General features: G+C 55.3%; 1 protein-coding gene across 2 annotated transcripts; it reads left to right on the top strand.

Moving 5' to 3' along the window:
• Positions 1-1,397: 1,397 nt before the first annotated feature.
• Positions 1,398-10,536, top strand: SPACA6 (sperm acrosome associated 6). 2 transcript variants are annotated; one of them, XM_055310322.1, is made up of 9 exons: positions 1,398-1,796; positions 2,090-2,167; positions 7,435-7,503; positions 8,090-8,113; positions 8,453-8,530; positions 8,650-8,759; positions 9,107-9,263; positions 9,376-9,586; positions 10,432-10,536. In XM_055310322.1, the coding sequence occupies exons 1-9, from the start codon at positions 1,583-1,585 to the stop codon at positions 10,463-10,465; spliced, it is 975 nt and encodes a 324-aa protein (XP_055166297.1). In that variant the 5' UTR covers positions 1,398-1,582; the 3' UTR covers positions 10,466-10,536. The 2 variants fall into 2 exon arrangements, with proteins under 2 accessions (XP_055166297.1, XP_055166298.1); XM_055310323.1 differs by lacking the exon at positions 9,107-9,263 and having other exon boundaries at positions 8,650-8,757.
• Positions 10,537-10,583: the final 47 nt, after the last annotated feature.

The raw sequence follows: 10,583 nt of genomic DNA, 5'->3' as shown, positions 1-10,583 counted from the left end.
CAGCAGGACAGCCAGCGCTGGCCAGAGGGACTGACCAGTGACCCGCAGGTGCTGGAGCTCAGCTCAGCCCTGGGCCAGGGACGCTGGGTGCCCGGCCGCCGCCCACCAGGCCTGGCCCCTCCCACTGGCCTGACTGGCCAAGCTTCTCTTCATCTCTGCAGCCGCCAGGCCAGGGGACAGAACCTGGCCAGGCCTGGGGCAGTGTCAGTGCTCGGGAACCATAGTCATCCTCATTATAAGTGATGGGAGGCTAAAAGAAGACATGAGAGAGGGGGAGAATATCCAGAAAGGTTTGAAGGCTTCCTGTCCCTGCCTGCGCCTTAGTCCCGGATTCCAGAATCTGACAGGTAGGTAGGGAGCTGCTTGCCCAAGGGACTGAACTCCAGAAGAAGTGAGGTTCTCTCTGACTCCACATCCAGGGAGCCAGGCTCCGCCTTCCCCAGGGAAACAGGCCTGATTGGACTCTCAGGGCCTGAGGGAAGAGGGGGCTGCCCAGACATCTGAGTCTGAAAGAGGAGGGTCCACTGGCCTGGACTCCATGCACCTTTGAGGAGGAAGGGGCTAGGGGCCTGAAACTCCTGGGTCCCTGCTGAGGAAGGAGCCAAGGGACTGATTCCTGGGTTCCTTGGGAGGAGGGGGCCGGGGGCCCGGATTCCTGGGTCCTGGCACCCACCCGTAGAACCGACCTTGCGGGGCCTTCGCCGCACACAAGCTCGAGTCTGTGGGTCTGTGTCGGGGGCTCACCATCACGGCTGGGGTCTTCCCGGCCCTCCCCACCCTCCCTGGCCCTCCTGGCCCCCATCTGTCCCTCCATCCGTCTGTCTGTCCACCTGCCGCGCCCCCCGGGCTGAGGTAGGAGGTTGTATAGTTGAGGAGGACACCCACGGAGATCACTATACGGCCTCCTAGCTTTCCCCAGGCTGCGCCCTGCACGGGACGCCCGGCGGGGACCCCAGCCCCTGACCACTGCCCCATGCCGGGGGACCCTGGGAGGAGGAGCTGGGCTTCTCGCCTGTCCTGTCCTTGCATCCCCTCTTCCCACTGCCCTCAAAGAGTTCCTCTCCCAAGAAGAAACCTCTACTTCGCTTTCTCTATCTCTCCATTTCTGCTGTGTCTCTGGCGTCTTCTGTGGGTCTACACAGCAGCCTCTCAGATTGTCTCTCCATCTCTCTCTTATTGTGCTTTCTGATATCTCTCCACGTCTCAGTTTCTGTCTCTTGGGCTTTCTCAGTATCTCTGTGCCATTTCCACTCTGACCCCCCACCCCCACCCCACACCAGGGCCTGTCAGGCCACCACACACCACACTGCCGGCCTCTGGGTCCCTGAGACCCTTTAACCTGTGAGGACATCCAGGGTCACAGGTGAGGTTCTTGGGAGCCTGGCGTCTGGCGCAACCACAAGCCTGGGGATTGTCCGCCCGACCCCTGACTCCTCACACCCTTTCTCCCTGAAAATCCAGAGCTTGACATTTGACCAGCCTCAGAAATCCAACCTCTGACCTCAGACTGCATGCCCCTCCCCCACCCAGCGGTGACCTCACAAAGGTCACCCACTTTGCTCAGGGACCCAGACCCTCAGTTATGGCCCTGCTGGCCCAAGGCAGTACTGTCCCATCTGCCCTGGTGGCCCTCATGGTCTTCAGGGGCCCCGCCTGGGCCTGTCTCTTCTGCTTCACATCCTATGAGGAGCGTGTCCGCATCTGCCAGATCTTTGCTGGTGTAGAGGGCCCTGAGCTGGAGAAGTGTCAGAAGGCGTTCATCACCGCCTTTCAGGGCCTCCTAGACATTGAAATCAGTGAGGAGAACTGCCACCGTCCTCCGGGGTCCTGGGGGATAACACTGAGTGATACCAGACAGTGCTGAGAACCACTGAGATTCCCACAAAGGGGGGAGAATAGAGGGGTGCGGGGGTAGGGACTTGGGGGGAGAAGAGAGCTGAGACTGGGTCAGAGATGGGGGGTAGCAGTAGGGAGGGGACAGAGACTTGGAGACAGAAGGTATCTTAGAAAGACAGGAACTGTCCACACTGTGGATGTGGCATTGAGGTGCATGCATTTGCCAGCCTCTGCCCTCCACCCTTACTCCCAGATGACTATGAGAGAAACCACCTGCATGATGCCTTCACCCAGATGACCCACTCTCTCCAGGAGATGGCCATGGCCCAGGGTGAGTGGGCTGGGGATGGTTTTTGGTGGATGTGGGTTGGAAGCCCCCAAGAGGTGGATGTGTGTGCAGGGGGGCCCCAGAACGTGGGAGGATCGGGAGGAGGTAGTGTTGGTGAGCTGAGTGAACTTGATTAGTTGTTGTGGAGTAGGGATGGGCGGATGCTGGTGGGGAGGTCAAAGGACAGCGCAGAAATGACCAGAGTCTGAAGCCTCGCTGGGATCAGGTAGAGGAGCTCTGAACTGGCTGTGTGGCTCCCCCTCTCCTTGGCTATGAGGTTCTGGGTGTGTTGCTGCCTCCCTCAGAGGGAGGAGCCTCCTGACCAGACAGACCTCAGAGGGAGAGGGAGGGGGGAGGCTGAGTGCTGTTTGCGGCATGAACTGGCCAGTCAGAGGTCCAGGGCTCAGGGCTCATTTCTACATCTGCTGTTATGCCTTTTGTTTTCTGCTCTTGCCCACCAAGCTTTCCGACAATGATCTTGAAAAACAGGGAGGTTCCTGTCCACCCAGGGGGAGGGAAGGGGGTATTGGGAGTCAGCATGAACTTCAGCTACATATCCCCCACCCCCAAGGAGAGGCCTGAGCAACTCAGAGCTGGGGTGGGGGGAGGTGCTCAGGAATCCCGAAAACACTCTTTCTCCCTACTTTGGCCATCTTGTCATACAAGGTTTTGAAGAAAGGAGGAACAAGTCCAGTTCTGCCTGTAGAAGACCTCCCTTAGAGCTGTGTGTGGGACACAGTGGCTCAGGGAGACAGCAGAAGCTGGGAGGCCAGGGTGGAGGCTGAGGTGAGGGAGGCCTGGGCTGGGGGGGGGGGTGCCTATGTGAAGATGGAGAAGTGGGCATGGATGAAGGGGAGAGCCATCCAGGGCCTTGGGTCTGATGGTCCATTCGGGGACTGGGGTGGGGGTGTAATGGACAGTGCCCAGGGTCCAGCTCCCCTGAGATGAGGAACCAGGGAGAAAGAACAGGAGTGGGAGAAGATGGTGAGCTGGGCTAGGACACAGTGACAGTGTGTGGGACTCGAGGGACATCCAGGAGGCAGCTAGACACACAGGCCCAGGATTTAGCTGAAAGGTCAAGGAGACTTGAGACTGTCCTGGAGGAGCAAGGCTGTGAGCAAGGGAAGGGCAGGCTTAGCTCTGGGTGTAGAAAGACCCTCTGGGATTGTATGGAGGACAGACTGGAGGCCGAGGGAAGCCAGTGCAATATGACCGACAGGTATTCATTGAATGTGCCAGAAACAACACTGTGGATATAGCTGTGACCAAATGTGCAAACCACTAGCCCTCAGGTTGCTTGGATTGGGGGGTGGGAGGGACAGACAATAAATGTAATCAATGAAATACTAGGGTGTCAGATGGTCATCCAGGATATGGAGGAAAACGAGTGCAGGGAACAGGGTGCCCAGTGGGATAATTATTGTAAATAGGTTGGTCAGGGCAGTTGCAAATGAGAAGGTCTAATTGAGCAAAGACCTGAACCAGGTGACAGCCATGCAGATAATCTGGGGAAAGAGCTTTCCAGGCAGAGGGCAGAGCCAGTGCCGAGGGCTGGAGCGGAATCAACGAGGGAAAAAGCAGGAGGAGATGAAATCAGAGGCTGCAAAGAACCACATCCTGTTGGAGCTCATAGGCCAGTGGTTCTCAAGCCCCGGTGTGTGTCAGAATCTCCTGATGGCTTGTTAAAATGCAGACTCCTGGGTCCTACTCTCCATTTCTGACCAGTGGGTCTGAGGTAAGGGCCGGGAAGTGAACTTTTTTTTTTTAAGATTTTTAATTTATTTATTTATTCATGAGAGAGACACACAGAGAGAGGCAGAGACACAGGCAGAAGGAGAAGCAGGCACCATGTAGGGATTCCAATGTGGGACTTGATCCTGCAACTCCAGGATCTTGCCCTGAGCCGAAGGCAGACAGACGCTCAACCACTGAGCCACCCATGTGTCCCACGGAAGTAGACCTTTCTAACAAGTTCCCAGGTGATGCTGTTGCAGCTCCAGGAACACAGTTTGAGAACCATTCTTTTCGACCCTTGAACTGATGTTCAAGCCATCAGAGGATTTTAGGGAGAGAGAGACAGGGCCTGATTGAGGCCATGTGGACCAAAGGCAGAAGCAGCGGAACAGTGTGGAGAAGGTTCATGGTGGTTTGGACCAGTGGCAGTGGTCCAGGTGGACCAAGATGAGGGCTGAGCTGAAAGGGGCAAGCTTGGGTGGGGTGGGAGGAGGAGTAGGAAGTGCCTCAGTTTCTCCATCTCAAACTTGGAGAATGGTAATATCTCTGTAACACTCATGGTGTGACAGACACCATCCTAAGCACTTACATATACTCTCTTGCAGCCATTAAATGGCACATAGTTTGGCATGAGGATGTTTTTATATAGTATGGCATTAAAGTATCGCCTCTGCCTCCTGCCAACCCTAATAGGTAGACACTGATACTGTCTCCATTTTACCAACTGAGGATCAGGAAAGTTACATATTTGGACAAGGTCATGTAAGGAAGAGGACTTGAAATGGATATCTCAGATGGGAGGCAGGTGTTCTCACAGATGGATGAGCCAGGACTCAAACCCACATAGTCAGAAACAGTTAAGTTTCCTAATGATACACACCTCTTTTGGGTAGACTTCACAACATCCACCCATGCCCCCTTGTGGTTCACTTGATATAACCTCCACCCTTTGGCCTCTTTGGACATTGCACTCCATCCCTGCTTTCTTCCCACGGTTTGCTTAGATATAACACACACACACACACACACACACACACACACCCAATCATGGCTCACTTGGCATAATCCTACACTCATCCTCCCTGTGAGTCACTAGGTTTGGCACAAAGACATTCCTTGGATGACTCTTCCAACATCCTGGCCTCTCATTTGAGCACCCCATTCTGACCACATCCTTCTGGCCATCCTGCCATCTCCAGACCACACACCTGCCCTGTGGCCAAAGAGAGACCTCTAAGTCCTTGACCTCTCACTTTGAACCCACTTCCTGGCTCTAGTTTATACCCAAGGATCATCACATCAGCCGCCCTCTCGCCAATATTCTCAGTTCCCTTCCCTTTCTGTGTGGTTTGAAATCACAGAGGAACGTGCAATGGTTAAGCAAGCTAGAAGTCTTGAGGTAGGCAGGCACTTAAGTTTTGTATGGAGGCACCACTTCATTTTCTTGGGGACCCAAACCCCTTCCAACTTCCTACTTTGCTATCCTAGGATGCAGCCCTTATCTTCATGGTTCTGCATGCCTGCTGGAGCCCCAGCCATCAAATCCAAGTTTCAGGCAGCAGGATAGAGGAAGGGGAAGATCCATAAGATGGTATCATTTCTCTTCTCAAGGCTACTTCCTATGACTTGCACATGACACTTCCATTTCCACTGGTGACCAAAATTTGGTTATATGATCACAACTGGGTCACATGACCACAACTAGCTGCATGGGATGTTGAGGAATATAGTCTTTTAGCTGGGTGGTTGGTGGGGCCAGGGGTGCTTTCCTAGCTGAAATGCAGTGTGATGTTACTAAAGAGGTATTTGGAGGCAACTAGCAATCCCTGTGTATTAGTTTGCTAGGGCTGCTGTAACAAAGTGTCATATACAGGGTTGCTTAAACAACAGAAATGTATTTGTTCACAATTCTGGAGGTTAGGAGTCCAAGATCAAAGTGTCAGGGTGAACAGGGTTGGTTCCTTCTGAGGCCTCCCTCTTTGGCTGGTAGATGACCATCTTCTCTCCCCCTGGTCACATGATCTTCCCTCTGTGTGTCTGTATCCAGATTTCCTCTTATAAGCAATGTGATACTGGATCAGAGCCCACCCTGATCTCATTTTAACTTAATTACCTCTTTAAGGCTGTATCTCCAAGTCATAGCCCCAGGTCCTGGAGTTAGGGCTTTAGCATTATGAATTTGAGAGGGACACAATTCGGTGCATAACACCTGCCACATTTCTTTTAAAAAATTTTTTTCTTTGTTTATTTGAGTGAGTGCACGCTATATGCATGTCTGCACTGAGCTTGGAGTCCAATGCAGGGCTCAGTGTCATGACCCTGAGATCATGACCTCAGCCAAAATCAAGAGTTGGAAGACTTGGATGCTTAACCGAAGGAGTCACCCAGGCACCGCACATCTCCCACATTTCTAATTTCCAGAACCACCTCCACTGGTAAATAAGTGGCCACCCATCCACTTTGGGAAGAGCCACAAAACCTTACAGTTTGGAGGCCATTCCAATGGTCAAAACTCCAACACCCATAAGAACAGAGATAAAGAGAGTAAAAGAAAATTTAAATTAATAAAGTCTGGAGACCATGTGGAAGTGGCAGGTGCATGCCCTTTGTAAAGGGGGTGGTTGCCACTAAGCTCTAGCTAATTGCTGCCTCATGAAAATATAGTCTCTTGTATTATAGCTCTTCCACTTTTCTAAAAAGAGATGCCAAACATTTTATGGTGACTTTCCCAAATTTTATATGATGGAAACTGGTTCATTTTAAAAAATACTTTCCAGTCCAAATATAACACATTCAAGGGATGGACTGGAGCCAGGGGCCACCAGTTGTGATCTCCATTCCAGCTGGATCCTGGAATTCATTCTACATATACTTAGTGAGCACTTTCTAAGACTCAGGGCCCTCTCTGGGTTGTGGGGATACAGCACTGAAGAATGACATGTTTATTCCCTGAAGAGACAGACTGAGATGATCACTGTGTGATATACACACACACAATTGTAAACTAGCGAGAACTCTGGGATGGATGGAACACCTTGATAGACAAAAATAGGGGCACATGGATTAGATTAGATTTATGGTCAGGGAAAATCTCAAAGGAGATGATGCGAGGTAGGAGATGAAGGATGAGGGGGATTGGGGGGGGAAGATGGGCTAGAAAGAGCCTCCATGTGCTAAGGTCCTGAGGTGCTAGAGAATATGGTTGTTTTCATACTAGGGGAAATGAAAGATGGGCAACAGATGGAATAGAGGAAACTAGACCAGATCATGTAGGGCCTAGCAGAACTTGGTGAGGAATTTGATCTCGATCCTCCCCTTTCCCTCCAACAAGATCAATGCAGAGAAGGCAGAGTAGTTCAGTCACAGAGAGTTCAGAAGCAGACCGGAGGCCTGGGGATCTGTCAGTCTTCCAGGTAGACAGAGTGGGAGATGAGATGAGGGGATGGGGAGTGGCTGTGGAAGAGACGAACACCGCAATAGCAACTGACCGGCCTTGGAGGTGGGTTTTTACTGACAAGGGCCCCTCCTCCTTTTAGGCTCCTTTAAGGTTGCTTTTCCCAACGCTGCGAAGAAAATGCAGGAAGTCATTAAGAAGCTTAAAGAAGGTAAAAGAAGCTGGGCTGTGCGTGCACACCACACACACACACACACACACACACACACACAAAACTCCTGAGCCAGCCATCCTCTCCCTTTGGCCCAGCCCCTCCGAGCCACGTCCCTTGGAGGGTCACTCCTGACACAGCATCTTCCCCTGTGAGGACCTCTTTAGGATCAGGTCCCTGCTTCAACGGAAGGTTTCCAGCTAGGACCCCATCTTCCGATAGTCCTGTCCCAGATCAGCCCGGGTCTCAGTCTGGCCCCGTGCACTTTGTGACGTTTCCTTTCCAACCCGACTGCCCCCACCGAAACTATAGCCCAGGGCATAGCCCCGCCCCCTCACTGAACTACACCTGGGTTGGCCCCGACTCCCTAGTAAGCCTCAGGCCCGCGCCTGACCTTAGGGGGCAGCAGTCCTGGCCCCGCCTGCAGGAGGAAAGCAGCAGGCTTGGCTCCGCCCCTAGGGTGGGCGGTACCAGACCTGGCGCCGCCCCCCAGAGGTACGCCACCTGGCCCAGTTAACCTATCCCGTGGGGGAGTTTCGGATACGCCCTTTCCTCCAGGGTAGTAACGCTTCCTCTCTCTCCACAGTCGAGGCCTGCATCCCTCCCTGCGGTAAGCACTTCGTTCAAAGCTCGGAACCGAGTGGGAAGGCGGGTGGCTGGGCGCGACACCTGTGACTTCGAGTGGAAGACCAATAAGAGCCCTGAACAAAAGTAATTAAACCAGATCTTGCTCACAAATCTCATACAAGGCGGGTCCGAAAGCAAAAGCGAGCCAATAGGAGTCCTAGAGGCCGGAGAGTTTTGAGAGCCAGCCAGTGAGAACAGGGAAGGCGGCGCCCAGGGCTTGTCTGGCCGTTAGAGCCCGGGAGGCTTAACACACTTAAGTTGGCCCAAGGGACCAGGGCGGGGAACACGGATGGATCCCAGGTGCAGCGCTTCCGTCCCACAGGGGTCCAGGAGGCGAGCCGGAGTTTCCGCTGCCGCGGGTGCTACTCCGACGTGTGCGAACTCTCGCTGGATTGCCCAGGTGAGGGGCGGAGCCTGCAAGGGGCCGGAACCGGACGAACCGGAGGGACGGGAGCTGAGCCGGCAAAGGGGCTGGGCCGGACGGGGCGGGCTCGGGCGGTGACGCGGACCTGTCTGCAGTCCAGGACTGGACAGTGACTCGAGGTCAACAGGCTAAGTTCTCTTGCTCTGTGAACTTCTCGCTGCCTAAGGAGGAAATCACGTATTCCTGGAAGTTCGCAGGAGGAGGTGTGAGTCGGAGCGGGGCCAGCAAGAAGGATGTGGGAGGCGGGTTTTGGTTTTCTAGAAAATGGGGGTCAGGATGCAGGGGAGCTCGGGCTAGATTCAGGCTTCGTGCCCGGGGAAGGTCCGGGGATTTGGAAGCGCAGGCAAGGCTCGGGAGGCGGCTTGGAGGGGCGTGGTCGTGCGTGAAGGGTCGGCGAAAGGGGGGTGGGGCGGGGCCAGGGCTCAAGAAGGCGTGGTCTAGCTCGGGGCGGGACTTGAGCGCGGTGGTTCGGCAACACCCCGCCGAGAGAATCTGACCTGGGCTCGGGCGAGGCTCCTCTCCTCCCGCTGCTTCAGCCCGAGCGTCTCGCAGGTCCGGACGCAGGACCAGTCCTACTTCCGAGACATCCTGCAGGCCCGAGGAAACCTGGTGCGGATCCGGCCGGTGCAGCTCAAGCACCGCGGGACCTACTGCTGCGAGATCTCGCACGACCAGTTCCCCGTGGCGCGGGTCTATTTCTTTCTTAACGGTGCGGGCGGGGCTGCGCGGGGAGGGGGGCTGCGTGGGGAGGGGGGCTGCGCGGGGAGGGGGGCTGCGCGAGGGGTGGGGCTCGCGCGCGACTGACGTGCGCGCCTCCGCAGTGACAGGTGCGCCCCCGCGTGGGGAGACCAAGCTGCAGGTCTCCTTTCGGAAAGTGCTGGACTGGGCGCCCCGGGAGGCGGAGATGATTGAATCTTGGAGGCCAAGCCTGGGCGAGCTGCTGGCCAGTTCCGGGGCTCTGACGCCCAGCAACCAGTGTCTGCTCGCCGCCGCCGCGGCCTTAGCATCAGCCAGTGCGACCCTTGTGGTGTGGTAAGTCCCAGGGACCCGGGGGTCCCAGCATCTATCTGCTCTCCTTCCTCAGACCTGGTGTCCTGCACCCTTATATCCAGGAGTCCAGGCCCCCAGCCCCCTCCTCCCTCAGACCCAGGAGTCCAGGACCCCAGCCACCTCCTCCCTCAGACCCAGGAGTCCAGGTCCCCAGCCACCTCCTCCCTCAGACCCTTCCTCCCACAGATCCAAGAGTCTAGGCCCCCAGCCCCCTCCTCCCTCAGACCCAGGAGTCCAGGTCCCCAGCCACCTCCTCCCTCAGACCCTTCCTCCCTCAGATCCAAGAGTCTAGGCCCCCAGCCCCCTCCTCCCTCAGACCCAGGAGTCCAGGCCCCCAGCCCCCTCCTCCCTCAGACCCAGGAGTCCAGGCCCCCAGCCCCCTCCTCCCTCAGACCCAGGAGTCCAGGTCCCCAGCCACCTCCTCCCTCAGAACCCTTCCTCTCTCAGATCCAAGAGTCTAGGCCCCCAGCCCCTTCCTCCCTCAGACCCAGGAGTCCAGGCCCCCAGCCCCTCCTTCCTCAGATCCAGGAGTCCAGGTCCCCAGCCACCTCCTCCCTCAGACCCTTCTGCCCTCGGATCCAAGAGTACAGGCCCCCAGCCCCTCCTCCCTCAGATCCAGTCCTCCCTCAGACCTAGAAGTCTAGACCCCCCAGTGCCTTCCATCCTCAGACCCAGTAGTCTAGACCCTCAGACCCAGGAGTCCAGGCCCCCAGGCCACCAGGCCCTTTTCCCTCAGATCCAAGAGTGCAGGCCTTATCTACCTTTGTGACCCAGATATCTAGTCCCCAACCTTTCCCCCTAACACAAGTACCTCCTTGTTTCCCCAGGATGTTCTTTCGATGGTACTTCAAGGGCAACTAACAAAGGTATCTTTTTCTTACTTCCTTATCCTGTTTTCATTCCTATAATAAAGAATATATGTCAGCTCTCTAGATTATCTCATCTTTGAAGGTGTTCACTACTAATGCAGGTAGAAGGA

This window comes from Nyctereutes procyonoides, unplaced genomic scaffold, assembly GCF_905146905.1.
Source record: "Nyctereutes procyonoides isolate TBG_1078 unplaced genomic scaffold, NYPRO_anot_genome, whole genome shotgun sequence".
Classification (NCBI taxonomy): domain Eukaryota; kingdom Metazoa; phylum Chordata; class Mammalia; order Carnivora; family Canidae; genus Nyctereutes; species Nyctereutes procyonoides.
This window is presented reverse-complemented; position numbering and strand designations above follow the sequence as displayed.

Excerpts from the sequence above, each read along its gene's own strand:
- SPACA6 (XM_055310322.1), top strand. The coding sequence starts at position 1,583 with ATGGCCCTGCTGGCCCAAGGCAGTACTGTCCCATCTGCCCTGGTGGCC. Across the intron at positions 7,504-8,089 it reads CATTAAGAAGCTTAAAGAAG|TCGAGGCCTGCATCCCTCCC; the intron begins GTAAAAGAAGCT and ends CTCTCTCCACAG. Across the intron at positions 8,760-9,106 it reads GGAAGTTCGCAGGAGGAGGT|GTCCGGACGCAGGACCAGTC; the intron begins GTGAGTCGGAGC and ends AGCGTCTCGCAG.